The sequence below is a fragment of the Crotalus tigris genome, unplaced genomic scaffold (assembly GCF_016545835.1).
Source record: "Crotalus tigris isolate CLP2741 ecotype Arizona unplaced genomic scaffold, ASM1654583v1 scf7180000024340.7048381, whole genome shotgun sequence".
Taxonomy (NCBI): domain Eukaryota; kingdom Metazoa; phylum Chordata; class Lepidosauria; order Squamata; family Viperidae; genus Crotalus; species Crotalus tigris.
Genome location: NW_024100510.1, coordinates 3,181,394 through 3,200,267, shown reverse-complemented (window position 1 = coordinate 3,200,267; position 18,874 = coordinate 3,181,394). Strand labels below are relative to the sequence as shown.

The window sequence follows — 18,874 nt, the reverse complement described above, 5'->3', positions numbered from 1 at the left end:
GTTTGGCCAAAAAGGCCAACACAGTGCTAGGCTACATTAACAGAGGGATAGAATCAAGATCACGTGAAGTGTTAATAACATTTTACAATGCCTTGCTAAGGCCACACTTGGAATACTGCATCCAGTTTTGGTCACCACAATGTAAAAAAGATGTTGAGACTCTAGAAAGAGTACAGAGAAGAGCAACAAAGATGATTAAGGGACTGGAGGCTAAAACATATAAGGAACGGCTGCTGGAATTGGGCATGTCTAGTTTAACGAAGAGAAGGACGAGGGGGGCCATGATAGCAATGTTCCAGTATTTCAGGGGCTGCCACAAAGAAGAGGGAGCAAAGCTATTTCCCAAGGCTCCTGAAGGCAGGACAAGAAGCAACAGATGGAAACTAATCAAAGAGAGAAACAACCTAGAACTAAGGAGAAACTTAACCAGTGGAACAACCTTCCTCCAGAAGTGGTGAATGCTCCAACATTGGACGTTTTTAAGAAGAGACTGGACAGCCATTTGTCTGAAATGGTGTAGGGTTTCCTGCCTAAGCAGGGGGTTGGACTAGATGACCTTCAAGGTCCCTTCCAACGTTATTATTATGGATCATCGCACAGTCAGCCAGATGTTCATACTGGATTTGGCATTTTGTCTACCTATCGAGTCCTTACCAAGGACCTGGGATAGGCAGATGTGGATGTTTGATGGTATTTTATTATTATTATTATTATCATCATCATCATCATCATCATCATCATCTATGGACAGAAAATGGAAAATGGAAAAGATGCCATCTATAGATAGATTGTACTAAACTGCTGTTGCTATTTATATATTGTACTTCTCTTTTCATGTATTTGGGCACATTTCCTATTTTCTACTGCTATATGCACACAATATGGACCTATTGTGTGCCTATAAAATGCAAGTATTGTATCTAATTATGCAAAATGATTGTGGAATATTTGCCCTTAAGATTATGTAATTGCTCTTGTTTCTTAATGTGCAACACTTTTCCTTTTATAGTATTCCTCATCCATTATATAAAATAATAAAACACTTGTCTACGTATGTAGTTTTGATAAAAACCAGTGACTTCTTAAAGTAATCGTCAATAGCACACTCTTCATGCAGGTATTGTAAAAACAAGTAAAAGTACATTGCTATATAAAATTTACATTAAACTACAAATAATTATATCTTTAGCAATACACTTTATTTTTATTTCTTTAGAGCAGAGATGAACAATTTTTCAAGCTGCAAGAGTCATGTATGGTGCTATATATACAGTCTTTACAAATATGGGTATGCACAGAAATAAGGATAGTTGGTAGCAATGATCAGGGAGATGGTGAACTCTCTTTCACTAGATATATATTTAAATGGAGGCTAGACAGTCATCTGTCAGGTTTGCCTGAATTTGGATACCTAGAAAGAGTGGGGGTTGGATTCAATGGTCTAAGTCAGGGCTTTTCATCTGTGGTACATTGGCACCTGGCAGGTGGTACGCGACCAACCTAGAAAAGTGATAGTGGGGGAGGGGAATGAGCTGAACTGGTGGCAGCACCACACAAGCCTGAGCGAGAGATGGCTGGAGCTGCAGGGCTATCAGGGCTCAGCGGAAGCACCAGGATCAGTGCCGCTTTCCAGCTGATTGGCGCTTCTTCGGGGCTGTCAGGGCTTGGTGGAAGCACCAGGATCAGTGCTAGGCTCCAGTTGGAGCTCAACGCTGATCCTGGTGCTTCTGCTGAGCCCTGAAGAAGCACCAATCAGCTGGAATGTTGCAGCATCTCCAGGGTCTTGTGATTTACATTCAGATGTTTGGCAACTGATTCATATTTATGACGGTCACAGTGTCCCAGGGTCATGTGAAGTGACCAAAATCTGCTGCAACCACCCAGCAGACAGGGGGAATAAAAACCAAACATCCCCCGACCCCATCCCTGCTGCCAATCCTCAACAGAAATGCTCACAACAATGAAAACCTCGGACAGGAAGAAGAGCGCCTCCGGGCGGGCTGGTGTCTTGCTTGGCTGTGGCTTGGGGGGCACTTTTTTCAGTGCCGTTGTAACTTTGAACAGTCACTAAGTGAACTAAGTTGAGGACTACCTGTACTTTATCACTTTTTCCCCTTTTTTTGGTCATCAAGTTTTTGACACCTTGCTAGGCAACTAGTGGTACTCGGATATTGCCATATTCTAAAAGTGGTACAATGGGTGAAAAGGTTGAAAAGCCCTGGTCTAAGTGAGCCATTCCAACTGTAGATTCAGAGAAAGAGGGTTTTAGTTTGTTCAATGATTGATTGATAGGCTGCTGGCAATATGGAACAGAGCAGTAGCAAGGAGAAAATGTGGGGGAGGGAGAAGGAGAGGGCATCTATAGTGAAAGCAGCCTAGGCACATCTCAGATGTGTTTAGTACTCATATTCCTTTATTATTATGTTGCTCTTGATTTTGCCATTTTCCTTAAAGCTTTTGCTTACAAAAAAAAAAAGCATTTGAACTGCACTCCAATCTAGATAAAATCTAATGTTTTCGTGCCTTCTATTTCTACAGTATAATTAATTCATGTACTTAGGATTTGTATTTTGGTATAGTTACAGAATTAGGACTGGACTGAATAATACCCAGGTAGCAAGACTTGCATTGGATTTCACGGACAGCAAGCAGAAGCCCTTATTGCTTTTACTGCAAATTCATGTGACAATGGCAGTCACCTCTTCTCTATTCAAAGAATAAAGAAAATGGTTTTAAAATGTTCATGGTGATCCAATATCTTTGTCAGTTATTATTTGTCAGTTATTATCTACTGTATTTCTTTTGTGATCATGGCAAATGCGCTCTCTCTCTCTCATCTCTCATCTCTCATCTCTGTATAGCAGTCTATCTCACATAGAAGTGCTTGGGAAACTATACAGTAGAAACAAGTTATTTCAAGAAGTGTAAATAGTGAAAAATCTTTGGGCCATATTGGGAAATAAATTGATTTTGATAATTAGACATACTGATGTCTCTAACTCTTTGGAAAACTTCTGCTTTGAGAATTTTAACGGTTTTTTTTCCTGACTTTAAATCGAATATGGTTTTCCCAAGCCATAACAGTGGAGATATATTCAGCTTAAGCATGTTCTAACATCTCAGTATGTACACACCTGAGTTGCTCCTTGCTTGATAGAATCTATAACATATCTCTATCAAACGCTCAAGAATATTTTTAAAGTTGACATTTCTGGCATATGTCAGATATGAACTAAAGAATTAGAATTTTCAAGAAAGCCACAGCAATGACTCCAGATCCTTAAAAATCCTAGAATCATCTAAAATTTGAAATTAATGTTTCTTCATCAAAGAAATTCAATTTAGGGAGTACTAGACTCCCCAAAGAATGTATATGAAAGGATGGATATGAGATTTTTTTTTTTTTAGGCTGGAATTGTAAAACATTGGAAGACTCATTGACACATACAATGGTCATGTGATCATTTCATATTTTTCTGGGATAGTAGAATCATAGAATCATAAAGCTAGAAGGAATCTTAGAGATCTTTCAGGCCAAACCCTTGCCCCCCTGGATAAATGGTTGTCCTATCTTCTCTTGAAAACCTTCAACAATGGAGCACCCACAACTCTGGGAGGCAAGTTGTTTCATTGATGGCAACCCGTCCCATTAATAATATATTATTGTATATTAGTAGATTTATGAGAAAATCTGTAATCTATGATCATTTCTCAAGAATTGCAATTGTGTGCATGTATGCATGGGGGAACGGCAAAAAGAATTATATTAAGAAGTTGGAAAATGGTATTAATATATCGGAGAATGGTTATCAAAAATATGGTTTTACTGTGATATAGTAGTAAATTAATAGAAAACTGCTGATAAGTATAAAATATATTATAGGTTTATTTCTTAATTTTTGTTTGTATTTTTAGTTTATGCTTTTATTTTTTAAAAATCTTTTTTAAAGATTAAAGATGGGTTTCTTACTGAGGAAAAATAGTGTGTTAAGATTATTTCCCTGTATGTTAATCTTTACATGCTATCCAGAGAGAAGACCTAGTTAGTTGAGCAGGATTTATTTTCTGCTTAACTAATATAAGATTGCAGCCTACATTACTTTTCTCATTAATCCAAAGGTACTATAAATTCCTGTTGCAACTATTATATAAATGAAAATAAATATTAAGTTCTACATACTGAAAAAGTAGATGATGTATTTGTTAATTTGGTATATCTTTTTATATATTTACTTACAAGGTCCCAAAGGTGAAGCTGGACATGTCATTTCTCTGCCTGGTCCCCCAGGGGCCAGAGGTTTTCCTGGACCTGCTGGAAATCCAGGTCTCCAAGGTATTTTGTTGAGTTATAATGGGAATAGCGTTCTTAATTGTTCCATGACTCTTTTTCATCAGAATAACACATGGCTCATTTTGTATCTAACCCCATAGGTGACAAGGGAGACCCAGGGATCCCAGGAAGACCTGGTCTGCCAGGTGAAAAAGGTCTGGCAGGGCCTCCAGGAATTGGATTTCCTGGCCCTTCAGGGCCCCCAGGTATTATCTTATTTACACCATAAAGTGAATGACTATTTGAAGAAGACTCTTTGAGATAAATAGAGGATAGCCAAACTTTCATAAATCCTTCCTGCTATGCTGGAGATGGAGCCAAAGCAAAAAATTCCAAATATATTTTAAATGATGAATATCAAAGAAATTGATGGGGTTAGATAAGCTAACAATGTTTAAAAACTTAACTTTTAATATTATACAGCAGTGATGGTGAACCTTTTAGAGACCAAGTGCTCAAACCGCAACCCAAAACCCACTTATTTATCGCAATGTGCCAGGGCTGCATCAGCATTGTGGTGCCCTCATGTGGGGGGGGGGCAGGGAGGCACCTCTGAGTGCCGCCTCTGGCATGCAAAAACCGGGGGCACAAAAATGGGCCACCGTGCTGCAAGGTGCAAAAACGGCCGTGCCATGGGGTACAGATACTAAGGCACTGCATCATGCAAGAACAGAGCAGGGCTAGTGAGTATCACGCAGGCACTAGCCTCGCCCCATTTGCAGCACGTGTGTGCTCGCGGCCCCGTGCACGCATGCATGCATGTAAAATGCTTCCTCCTCCCTTTTCTTCCAGTCCACCAATCGACAATGGTTGGTGACCTCTGCTCTTCCACCTCTACTCGAGCTCGCTAGTTGGTCGCTTCGCCTCCTTTGTGCTGGGCAGGGCTCCTGCTCCGGGTGGCAGTGCTGGCCTGATGCACCTGCTGCTGGCGGCGATGGCATGTGTGCCAACAGAGAGGGCTCTGAGTGCCACCTCTGGCACACATGCCATAGGTTCGCCACCACTGCCATACAGTATATTAATATTATTTTGATTAAAAAATAGGATTTCCAAACAAGCCCAAGCAAAATCAGTCCATTTCCTGTGCTTTCTGTTCAACATACTATAGGCTGATCTGCTGCCACTTTATAGCAATAGCATTTAGGGTTATATACTGTACTACCCAATAGTGCTTTATACCACTCTCTGGATGGTTTACAATATTGAAGCATTATTTGCACATTGCCCCCCATAATCTGGGTCTTCATTTTACTGAACTTGGAAGGATGGAAGGCTCAACCTCAAACCATGTCAGGATCAAATTCCAGGCTGTGGACAGAGTTTGTCTGCAATTCTTCACTTTAATCACTATGCCACCAGGGCTTCTTATGAGATTAAATTTTGTTTGGGCTCTACACTTTTCTTGTTTAAAATATTTTAAACAAGGGTCATGAAAAACTGGGAGAAATGGCTTTGCTGTTTAGTGACTGAGCCCTTCCCTGGTGCCTGGTCTGCCTTAACCTCTCCTGAAAGTAAAGGCAAACTGCATAGATAACTGATGTTTCAATTGGCATTTGAAATAGAATTGCTCTGGCACATTGTGTAACATAAGTAATCCACTTTGGTTCAATTTCTCAACAATCATCACATGAATTATAGTCTGGCTTAGAAAACTCCTACTATCTTATTGAGCATACCCAAGCCAATGCTAGGATGGGTATTCCAATCCTTCAAATGAAGTACTTCACAACATTTTGGATCCTTTAAAGTAGCTCATCTTTTTCCAGGCTTCTGCAGCTGTTTTAAAGCAGCAACTGACTGTTTCTATGTACACATTTGCACTCATATTCTTGGCTTCACTTTCCCATATGTTGAGGAACAGAATGGGACATTTAGGCTCCCACCATTGGCTGCACCCACTTTGCCTCCAAACACCTGCCTCAGCCCATTGACAGCCAACTTTCCTCCTCTGCTGGCCCTCCCCCGGCCATTTTCCCTGGTCAATTGGTCCCTGGCCCTTTGCCTCTCACCCTTCAGCCTGGCCCATTTGCCCAGACACCATTTGACCTGGATGTTTCGGTGGTGAGCGCTGGTGCTGGCGGTGCTGGTGATGTGGGGGAGGGGTAACAGGGCATCAGCAGTAAACGCTGGCAGTACAGGGAGGCGGCAGGGCATCAGTGTTATTCCCTGCTGCCCACCACTGCACTGCTAGCAGCAACGTGCAAGCAATGTCTCCCTGTTCCCCCCCCCCACTGCCAGTACTGCCAGTAGCAGCGCTTACCACTGATGCCCTGCCCCCACACCTCACAGCCCCCTCAGTCACCCTTCCCAGAACCATCATTGATGACTGCCACCCAATTGGCTGGTGGCTTCTTGTCCTGTGGAGCAAAACACCCAGGACAAACGGTGTCTGGGCAAATGGGCCAGGTTGAATGGTAAGGGTTGGAGGGCCAGGGGCCCATTGGCCAGGGAGAATTGCTGAGGAAGGCCCAGCGGAGGACAAAAGCTGGTTGTGAATGGGCTGAGGCAGGTGGCTGGAGGCGAAGTTGGCAAGGCCAATGGTGGGAGCCTACAGGTCCTAGACCCTTGCAAAACACCCTCTTTTGAAGGCCTACTGCAACCTTAGAAGCTAGGTCACTTAATCCTCTCTTTTGGGGCTGCTGAAAAGTCCTGTTATAGAAAGAGAAATAGCCAGGTTAAACAGAAGAAAAGAAAACAGTTTTGCCAGGATTCAGAGAGACAAATGCTCATTATTATTGGTGATTAGAGAGAAAATAACTACCATAGCTGAATATGGCTCATAATGTACCCTCTTTATAGCTTCGTTATAATTATAGTGTTACATTCCTTTTTTTCCTAGTAGATAATTTTTATAATTGTGCTCAAGGGGTCATGTTAAGCATGCAGATATCAAGGTTTGCGACTTCTTAAATGTAATTGTTCCATTAAAGATCTTTTATATCTATTTTATCAAGGCAATTGTGAACATAATACAAAAAGTAAGCATAACAAAACAGAAAAATATCTCTTTAGAACAGCTTAAATGTGTGCAGCTAAAAAATGGCAAATAAAACGTCTTTTACTGAGCTCTGATAGCAGCACTGACAACAGGCAGAAATCTTTGTGGAGGCTTCTCATCATGGAAACACCACCAGCTGTTATTTTTATATAATAATCATACAAGGAAAAGGGCTTTGGTGGAAGTTCTTAAAAATAAGTTGATGAAAGAGAGGATAGGGACACCTTAAAAAAACAAAGGTTCAAAGCATTTTCTTTCATTTGCCATCAGTCCAAATTTTATTTATTTATCAAATTTTAAAACTGTCCATCTCCATCACAGAGGGACTCTGGGGTTGTACAAATAAAATATTAAACATAAAAACAGTATATAAAATTTAAAAAGAGGCAGGTGATGTTAAGAATTACATAAAAGGTGAGAACAGGATCTTTCAAGATGCTAACCAGCTCCATGGCTGCCTGCTTCTCTATGCACCCCAGGCAAAGTGACAGAGCCCTTCTGGAAGGCCAGTAGAGTGGGGGTCCACCTTACCTCTTGGGGGTGATGGCCACACAGGATGGACTTTGTAATACTTGCAACATACTGTTGCACTGGCAAACTAATATGGGTTTTTTTGTATTTTAATTTGCATTTTGAAAAAACATACATTTTCAAATTGTATTGCTAATAATTTGCCACAAACCTTAACCTTCAAGAAAAACCTTTCTTTCAGAAACGGCAACTGGCAGGAGAGCACTTGATAGATTGTAGATAACAGTTTCATTTTTAGCTGTTCTCAAACCTCCAAGAACAAAGCAAGTATTCAAGCCCAACCTTGGGAAGCATGAGAATGTATTTTACCCATACCCATTCTGATGTTTTCCCTTGCAATTTTTTTTTACTTTTATTCAGAATACAATGCTCTTTCCTATAGCTATGCTCATATATTATTGGATGCTTTAATTCTTGTGATGTAACTGGACAGATGACGTCTTTTAAACCAATCAACTTTTACTTTGAAGTTCTTTGTTGTACTGATTATAAAAGTAAATCTAAGCCATTTTTCTAGGTTTCCCTCTTTTCATAGGGAGACCCCACTTTATCAGAGTACTATAATAAATTGCTTTTAAATGATTTTCTGACTTGGTTTTTTATTGGAAAAAATAAGCCAAGGTAGAACTTGGAGCCAGATTTGGCCATTGGGGGGAATCTTATCTTTCCATTAGGTTTCTGACACAATTGGGTGTTTAGAATGATATAGGCAAATCTTTTACATTATTGTGCATCTTGTAGGCTTTCCTGGTCAGCCAGGTCCACAAGGTTCAAGAGGCGAGAAGGGAGATCCTGGTTCCCAAGGTGCGCCAGGTACAGCTGGAGCCAAAGGACAGAAGGTAAGTGCCAGAGCTTGGATACTGATGAGGACCTTCTTCCGTACTACCAGACAATAGAGCCAGGCTTTAAGTATTTTTTTGTAAGATTAGTTTTTGCTATCTTTTTTGAAAAAGTTTGGGATGGCAGAATCTGATTTTCATTTCTTTCTGCTTTAATTTTTTCCAGAAATCATTTCCCCAATTTTTACATTTGTTTATGCTTAATTTTAGTACAGTGTGTAAGGTCCTGCCTCAGCTACTACTCCCAAGAAAACAGAACTCTTGAAACAGGCATTGTTTCAAACAGGAACTTTTATTGAGAGTCAGTGAAAGCAGAAAGGCAAAGCAAGATCTGAGGAATTCCTGTGTAAATTGTTACATTAAAGTTTCCCTTCACAAACCCCTCCCCCCAGGTCCAACTATCCAGCACTCCATAGGTGTGAAATTGTTATGGAAACCGGAATGATAAGGGACAGTTCCCAGGCACTGTGTCTTCTTTTTACAATGGCTTGGAGATAAGGCAGATGGCTCCTGGCGCATTCCTCCCCCTCTTCATACCCAAAGTGATACATCAAAGATAGAGAGAATAAAGTAAAGGAAATACATCTGTGAGCCCTCTCCCAATAGAGTGAAATCTCCCCCTCCCATCAGAATGGCAGAGCCCCAAAAGTATGATTATGAAGGGGTACTGAGACAGTAGTATCTTGGTATTAATTCATTCTGGGGTGCGTGACAAGTATTAAAAAGAATGAATCCCAAACAAACCACATGACTTACCATGTAACCCTTTGTTTCGACTGGGAAGAATTTTCTATCTGTCCCTTTTCCTGTGTCAGGAACCTTCCCAACATGTCGAACATCCTGTCCACCCTCTGTAGTCATCCCCCTCCTTTTGCAGCAACCTTCCCAGCATGGCTGACTTCCTTTCCATTCCCCACAATTGTTCCCCTTCTTCCTATAGTCATGTGTTGCGTACTAAACAAGGGCCGAGCACTGGCACATTGTCACATCAAAATGCATCAAAAACCAAATTCAACAAGTTTTGAAACAGTGACATACTGAAATACCATTGTACACAAAATAAAACGGTGCTTTCACCATTTTTCATAATGTCCTTTTTGCATTGCACATTTTTGCCTTACTCAAATATTTGTTTATCTTGACTAATTTGAATTTGGTAAATTCATTTTAAAATGCTACCTCAATGAATTCTCTTCTTCCCTTCCAAAATTGTTATCTTACATTGAGAACCACACTTACATGGCTCTGTTCTTCCAGAGTTTACATACTAATCCTATGTTCACACTAGGGTAAAATCTTACTTTTAAATTGTGCACAACGGGGACAGATTTGTTTCTTAACAATGAAGGACTGAGTGCCATAGTAATATATGTGTAAGTACCTGCCTCAACTAGGTCTCCCAAGAAAGAGAAGGAGCCCTCTTCTTTGGGAATTTCAGGTGTCCCTCCCTCCAATTGACTACGGGGTTCCACTTCTTTAACTATGTTAGCCTCAGCGTTAGCGGCCACTCTATGCCAGGGTCCATGATAAATGCTAAAGTCTCTGAGTGGCTTCCCATTATTAAGTTCAGGGTTTGGTGGCGAAACTGGCTAGGATCCCACCTGCGACGGACCCATTGAGTTGGCAGAGGCAATGGAAGTCTTTAGTCTCCTGAGAGGTGCTGCCATCTTCCCCACCAGCTTTGGGCTCATTAGGCAGTGAGTATACCCTGAGTTCAGCAGGGCTGCCGATGTTATTTTTTCCCCAGTGTCTAGTTATTGGGTCAATCGACCCACTTACTAAGGGGTTGTCATTGTAGTTGCTCTCTGCTGTTTCTAAGTCATCGTCCGGTGGGATCGGAGCTTAACCCTCTGTCCCATGGGGCCAGGGGAGCTCCAAGATCTCTGTGGTCCTCAGTGCCAACTCCTTATGGTGTGGCGCAGCTTTTGTTGATCTCCCACTCAGCTGACAGTCTCATTTTTTGCTGGTGTTTTGCTGCGACAGTCAACTGCTCAGTGGCTGTCAGAACCCATTCTTTTCTGGGGGGAATCTATCTCATTTCTTTCCTAATTCATTTCTTTCTGAGGGTTCTGCCACTCTCCTGAGGGGGAGGGGGAAGGCTCTGTGATATGTTATTCTACTTTGCTACAATGTATCCTTTCCGCTGTTCCTATATACTTACTCTTTGAACTGTCTCTCCCTTGATGTTACCTTGGGGTAAGAAAGGAATGTGCCTCCAGCCATCTGGCTTATCTCTCGCTGCGGAAGGGAAGGTCAAAAACCTAACAACATCTTCACACGCATGAGAAAGGACCCTGTGATCAGCTCCTTTCCCATAGCGAACTTAACATCTGGGGAATGGCCCATTCAAACTGACCGGATGAACTATTGGGGTGGGGTTATGCTTGGGACTCTTTTAACCTATTGATCTGAGCAGGAAACCCTCAAATCCTGCCTACCATGCCTGCTATCAGCTTCTCCTAATAAAAGTTCCTTTTGGAAAAAAACTGTTCCAAGAGTCCTGCTTTTTTGGGATGAGATTTTGAAGTGGGCTCTGACATTAGGCAAGATCTGAAGTAATAGTCAATCCAGAAGGAAGACCCTTGCTGGGGCCTAAGCAAACAATGTCTGATTTCGGAACGGAAAGGGAAGAACCTGCCATGGGAGGAATGCTCTCCCACCAAGCAGAGCCCAGCCAATGCAGTTCTCAATCCTCGAGCTTGTCAGACGAGGTAGTCGTCATGGAACTTCGCCACAAGCCCAGGTGGTCGATGGGTGTCGGGAAGAAGGAGGACTGGGAGAAGAAATCCAGGAAAGTGACGCTTAGAGGCGGCAGTCAGCAACCGGGCTGGAAAGTCGAGATTGAGAGGTTGCTTCGCCTTAGTGAAGACAAGGACAACAGACCTCCCATTCCAGTAGGTTCCTGGAGTAAGCCATTGACATATTGAAAATTGCCTTTGATTCCATGAAGGAGGAGAAAGCCGACCCATGCCAGGGAACTGCCAACCCAGGTTCAGCCGAAGGAACAGATGAAGGGGAGGGAAACCAACAGTCCCATGCCCTTCCACCATCACCAAAGAAGCAGCACCATCACTACAGCCACTGCTTACCCCTGACAAGCTGCACCAGCCGATGGAGATGGCCACTGCCACAGGCAGAAGAAGGGGCATCGGTCCATCCGAAAGTTCCTGCTGCTAGGAGTGAAGTACTGCGGGGAGCTGCGCCAACTGGGATTTTTCTTGATCCAAGTGTTGAACTATATGGAGGAATATGGCCATGACATACCCAGTGATCACGGCCGAATCCGAATTGTGCAAACAGCCCTGGATGGCACCACAGCAGACTGAGCGGTGGATCTCCACGATGTCAATGCCCTAGAACTGCAGAATTTCAATCAATTTATGGCAGCCCTCAGATGCAGATTTGAAGACCCCATGGCTGATTGAAAAGCATGGGAGCACGTCAAAACTGTCAGGCAAGAGCAACAACGTGTAGCAGAATATACCCAAGAATTCCAAGCCCTGGTCAGTAACCTGAACTGGCCGGAAGATATCTTGATCGGGCATTTCAAAAATGGCCTGAACTATGACCTGTATGATGCTTGCATCCCTCGAGGAGACCCGAACTGGCTCCAAGACTGATACAACCAAGCCGAGGAAGCAGAGATCAATCAAGCCAGAAGACAACAATGTGAAGGGAGATCTTGGGGGAAATTGACAGCGGAGCCACCCCAAGAACCAACAAAGCAAGCACCAACCACTCCAAGGGCAACAGGATGTTTCAAATGCAGAAAGGAAGGGCACCGCCCTGTAGAGTGCCACTCATAGACCCCCATCTGGAAGCCTGACTGAGTCCTGTCCAGGAAGCCTGGGAAGACCCCAATGAAATCAAAGGAGATGGCCATAAAAAGCGTGGAGGTTGTTGAGTTCCCAATGCCATCAAAACAGGGGAAGGGAACTCCGATACCACCGGGAGAGCCACCCAACTCATCAGACGACAACTCGGAAGATGAACCCCTGGTAAGTAAACCCATAGCGCCCCTCACCAGGACCGCAGAACTGTTTAGCCTTGAATGCCTAAGAGGGTTGCACTCAGAGCACTAATAGACTCCAGCTGCACCAGTTGCCTCATAAGACCAACTTTAGTGGGGAATTTAGGAATTCCAGAGAGGCTGAAGAAATTGATCTCATTCGGTCAACTAGATGGGTGGATTGCAGGGAGAACACTGGCTACTCTCACCACATTACCCATCCATCTCACCATAGCGGATCATGTAGAGACTATAACGTTTGCAGTAACCCCTGGCATGGAATGCCCCCTTATCCTTGGCTTGGCATGGCTAACAAAATGTAACCCACGTGTGGACTGGAGGATGGGAGAACTCAGATTCCCAGATGGAGAGGTAGTAAGAAACTCAACTCATCCCCAAAACGAGGGAAGCCCCTCCAAGAGCACAGTGGCAGTTCGGGAAAGAGAGTTACAAGACATACCAGAGAAATACTGGGACCTAGCTGAAGTATTCGATGAGGAAAAATCTGATGAACTGCTCCCCCCACTGACCCATGGACTGTTCCATTGAGATCCTCCCAGGGGTGAAATTATCCAAGCCAAAACAGTATTCCATGAGCCCACAGGAGCTAGAGGAGATGCAAAAGTTCATAGACAAAAACCTGGAAAGGGGTTTCATCCAGCTGGCAAATCCCAAGCCCCTGTGTTATTTCGAGAAAAGGAATTTGGGACTCTTCGCCTCTGCATGGACTATAGATCTCTGAATGCAATGAGTGAGAGTAACCTATACCCCCTCCCTCTCATGAAGGACATGCTAGCACACCTATCAAAAGGAAAAATCTTTTCAAAACTGGATTTGAGGGATGCAATTACAGGATTAGAATTAAAGAGGGAGATGATTGGAAAACCGCTTTCAATTGCCCCTTAGGGTGTTACCAGTTCTGGGTTCTATCCTTCAGCCTTCAAGGGGCACCCACAGTGTTCATGCAATTAATAAATGACAAGCACCTGTATAAAGGGATGCTTGTTTACCTGGACAATATCCTATTAGTCACTGAAACAAAAGAGGAAATGTGAAATTAGTCAGAACCATGCTGAAAAAACTCCAAGCACCTCACCTTTATGCAAACTGTCTAAGTGTGAATTTCATAAGGAAAAAAATTGACTACCTGTGGTATCGCATCTCACCAATTGGCATAGAGATGGACCCTGAGAAAGTTTGAGCTGTACTAGAATGGGCTCCGCCCTGCACCAGAAAGCAGTTGCAAAGTTTCCTTGGATTTGTTAACTTTTACCAGCAATTCATCCCCTCCTTTGCACAGATGGCACTATCCATTACTAACTTGTTAAAGACAAAAGGGGAGGGGAAACCGAAGCCAAGTCAGCCATTGAAATGGACAGTAGAATGTCAAACCACATTTGAAAGTTTAAAAAGACTATTTTCCACAGAACCAGTTCTAAGGCACCCTGATATTGTAAAACCTTTTGTGATTCAGGCTGATGCTAGTGATGTGGCTGTGGGGGCAGTACTATTACAGGAGAATGATGAAGGGAAATTGCAGCCTTGCGCATACACATCAAGGAAACTCACAGAGACAGAGCAAAATGAGCAGTTTGGGAGAAGGAGCCTTACATGGTCTGATGGACCCTCCTAACCTGGTGGCACTTCCTGGAGGGGAGCAAAATTCCTTTCTAAGTGTGGACCGACTACAAGAACCTGGAAGCACTAAAAACACCCAAGAAACTACCCCTAAGCAAGCGAGATGGTCGCAGCATTTCCACTGGTTTAATTTCACCTTAAAGCACTTGCCAGGGGGAAAGAATTTCTTAGTGGATGCATTGTCCAGACTACCTCAGTACAATAGCCACCAAACAGAAATAACAGACCCACTTATTCCAACAAAGCAATTAGCAGCACAAGTCACCACCCGAGCACAAGCCAAACTTCAAAAGCCCCTAGCAAGCCAAGCAGGGATTGAATTAAAAAAGCACTAGAAACCGACAAATGGTTCCTAAACCACAAGAACCTATGCACCATGACTATGGGTGGGAGGAAAGCTGTACATCCCCCAAAGCCAAAGACTGACATTCATACAGCTATGCCACGATTCAAAATCAGCTGGTCATTTCAGGTTCGTAAAAACTTTGCACCTGGTAAAATGGCCATCAATTAAAAAGGACATTGAAAGTTACATGGCCAGTTGTCCAATTTGTGCTGCAGCAAAGAGAAGGCAAGGAAAGATCCCAGGCTTTTTGCAACCAATAACGTCCCCATCAGTGCCTTGGATAGAAATCTCTATGAACTTTATTGTGGAATTACCGGAGGGGGGGGGAACACAGTAATTTGGGTCATGACGGATTTGTTCTTTTAAAGGGGAATGGTACATTTTATCCTGTACCAAAAAAATCCCCAATGCAAAGACACTTGCAAAGCTGTTTGTCCAGCATATTTATCGACCTCATGGGGCCCCACAACGAATCATATCAGATGGAGGGGTACAGTTCACATCAGAATTTTGGAAAGCATTCCTGGGACCACACAGTGTTGGGGACCACATAGGGGTTATCATCTAGTCATCATCTGTGGATGAATGGTGGTACTGAATGGTTGAACTCAGTACTGGAGCAGTACCTACGGTGCTTCATTAACTACCAGCAGGACAATTGGACCAACCTGCTCCTGTTCTCAGAGGTCACCTATAACAATGCAGTGCATTCCAGCACTGGCTACACTCCTTTCCAGATGGCGATGGGACAATGTTTTAACCCAATGCCTGAACTCCCATCGGGTGACTCGACCATCCCTTCACTGAAGGAGTGGATTGCACAATTACAAAATACCTGGCCAGTTGTGAGAAAGGCATTAGATGAAGCTAGGGAAGCATATAAATTCCAAACAGATAAAAAACAAAGCAAACCCAAACCATTTCAAGTAGGAGAGAAAGTTTACCTGTCAACAAAATACCTAAAATCCCTGCAGCCCTCAAAAAAGTTAGGACCAAAATTTGTGGGACCATTCCCCATTAAAAGAATAATCAATCCTGTCACTGTAGAATTGAAGCTCCCAAAGATACTCAGACTGGTTCACCCAATTTTCCACTGCAGCCTTTTAGAATGCGAATTGCAATCGCCGTTAAGGCCAGCTGCAGCTCCTTCCCCTCCAATCATGGTGGAAGGTGAACAACACTTTAAAATAAAAGAAATCATAGATTCCAGGAAGCATCATGGTTCCACCTAATATCTAGTAGCGTGGAAACACCTGCCGCCTTCTCAAAATGAGTGGGTTCAGAAACGTCATGTTAGGGGCTCCCAACTACTTAGTAAGTTTCACACTGCATAGCCAGAAAAACCAGACTAATCCTTGGCTCCCTTTTTTCTGTTTTGTTTTCTACAGGTGGAACTTTCTTTTTTCTAAGGGGGCAGGATGTCAGAACCCATTCTTTTCCTAGTGGAGGAATCTATCTCATTTTTTTCCTAATTCATTTCTTTCTGAGGGTTCTGCCATTCTCCTGAGGGGAGGGGGAAGGCTCTGTGGTATGTTATTCTTCTTTGCTACAATGTATCCTTTTCCACTGTTCCTACATACTTACTCTTTCAACTGTCTCTCCCTTGATGTTACCTTGGGGTGAGAAAAGAATGTGCCTTAGGCCATCTGGCTTATCTCTCGCTGCGAAAGCATGGGAAAGGACCCCTTTATCAGCTCCTTTCCCATAGCGGACTTAACACCTGGGGATTGGCCTATTCAAACTGACTGGATGAACTCTTTTAACCTATTTTTTTTTAACAAATTTTATTAATTTTTCAAATTTTAACAACCAGGTAATTAGGAAGCAGCGTGGTGATAGGGTAATCAATAATCCAATAACAGAGTGATACATAGATATCTCAGTTTATATTAATAAAGTTCCCTCTCTATTTCCTTTAGGTATTATATCACATTCATATTAGTACATTTCTAGCTAAAATTCAATCAATCTATATATTTATCAATAACATTTTAGTTATACATATCCAAGTTCTGTTTTTAGATTTTATTTAATTCCAGTTATCATATTCCAATTTAGCCTTTTATAATCACTATTTATAATTCGGATAGGTTTAGTTTCCCTCATTTCATTATAAACTAATTCTCGTGACTAAAATACAAATATTATTCCAAAATTTAAATTCTTTCTTTCTTTAAATTCTTTCTTAAATTCACCAATATATTATATTTCTCATCCTAATAACTCCTCATATACTAATAACATATCTTTCATTATCACAAATCCATCCCTATAATCATTAAGGCTATAATCTAACAAATTATTTTAATTTCCATTATAAATATGAATCCTAAATATTAAATCAGTCAATATCTCTAAGATCAGTCAAAATCTCTAAAAGAAAAGCTGCTTAACTCTCAAATGAATTTTTAAATCCCATTTTTAAATATAACTCTGGCTTTCTTTTTATGCCAAGCAGGCTTCTATATCAATGCCCTTAAATCCTCCCGTGTATGTCCCTTGATTCCCACACATATTGTTTGAACCAAGGGAGAACATCCAGTTATCAGTTTTTCATTGAAACTGGCCCCTTTGTAGTTATTAGGTTGTTGCCCTAATAGTTCAAATCTCCATATTTGGTTTAAAATGCTTATCATCAATTCAGTCTGGTTTTCCTCTTCTTTCTGAGTGAAGCAAAGAGTCATATCCGGTGTTGTAATTGTTGTTTGGTCATCCAAGTTGTCTAAGTTCTCAATATGATATGTCTGTAGATCAATTCCTGTTGCTTTTTGAGTTACAGGTGTTTTAGTTGGCATCAGTATCTGTTTGTCAAAGTTCTCCATAAGTTGTACATACTGTTGAGTAGAATCCTCTTTGATGTTAAATTGTGATTCTTTTATTATTTTTTTGCTTGTAAGTTGAATAATTGGGGTATGGGGTTCAATCTGTAGTTTGGTGAAAACATCTTCGGCTTTCACTCGGGATTTTATTAGCTCGATGGCTTCAAGGATTTTTTGAAGTATAAGCTTATAATTAAGTTGTGGGTAGATTTCCTCCATTTCCATGGTGATTAGCGATAGTTTTTTGGTGGAGGCTGTGTTTAGTAAAGATCAGCCAATGTCCACCTCCACACTTTCTAAAGCTGTTTTCACCACCCAGCTGTTTCCAAATCTTATCTTTTTTGTAGTATGAAGGGTAAATCAAGAGAGTCAACAGGCCTCACAATTAAAAAAAAAGGGAGAGAAGAAAAACAAAATTCAATTGCTGTGCCAGTTTTCACCACAAGATGTCCCCCTTCGACCACAAAATCTTTTCCCAGACCCAGTTAGTATTTTATTTGATTTTAAAAAGCCAAAAAGGGAATATTTTCCAAAATAAATGGTTAGAGAAGTAATAAGTCTCAGTAATTAAATCTTTTAAAATCCCAAAGGTATCCAAAGTTCAAAACTCCCATTATTTAGTTATAAAAATTACTTATTCTTTTCTTTCCTTCAACGTTTAAATTCCCAAGTATAGAAATGCTGCTGCATTGAAAGCAGGGGAGAGGTTTGAAAAGGCTTTCACAGGAAGGTAATTAGGGTAACAAAGAGGAAAGGAAGAGTCTCACCCAAATCCTCCACAATGCTTCATTGTGCTTAGAAGTAAATTTGGCTTTCGGCTGGTGCGACTTAATAAGCAGCCATGTTAATGGATGCTCTTTTCTTCGGTCCTGAGGAGCTGCCTCAGATCAAACAGAGGGGCTGCCAGCCCTCCATGACCTAGCAAGGGTCCTCCCCAATGGTGGTCGCCCCTCCAGGGTGACTTTCAACCCTTTCCAGGGTCTCCCGAAGAAGGAAAACCGGATGGCGGGGAGAGCAGTCTCTCTACATGTCCACTGGCACCGCAATCTGGAACCAGAAGCCTGGGACTCTTTTAACCTATTGATCTGAGATGGAAACCCTCAGATCCTGCCTATCATGCCTGCTATCAGCTTCTCCTAATAAAAGCTCCTTTTGGAAAGAAACTGTTCCAAGAGTCCTGCTTTCTTGGGATGAGGTTTTGAAGTGGGCCCTGACAGTAGCCTTCTTTTCTGCATTTGAAGCAGGTAGTGGAGCAAGGTTGCACCTGTGGGGTTCTTGCTCCTTCTCCTCTCATCTCTGGCTGCGGCTTACTTCCCGGTCTCACCAAACAGTGCTGATGCTTGCATTGATCTATTTCCCCCTCT

General features: G+C 42.1%; 1 protein-coding gene across 3 annotated transcripts in view; it reads left to right on the top strand.

Annotated features, from left to right (window-relative positions):
- The window catches only part of COL4A1 (collagen type IV alpha 1 chain), a 163,367-nt gene that overhangs the window by 95,198 nt on the left and 49,295 nt on the right, over positions 1-18,874 (top strand). For all 3 annotated transcript variants that reach the window (XM_039326372.1, XM_039326370.1, XM_039326373.1), the window contains 3 exons: positions 4,241-4,333; positions 4,432-4,536; positions 8,601-8,698. In XM_039326372.1, the coding sequence (XP_039182306.1) occupies positions 4,241-4,333; positions 4,432-4,536; positions 8,601-8,698 (296 nt within the window). The remainder of the gene's footprint in view (positions 1-4,240; positions 4,334-4,431; positions 4,537-8,600; positions 8,699-18,874) is intronic.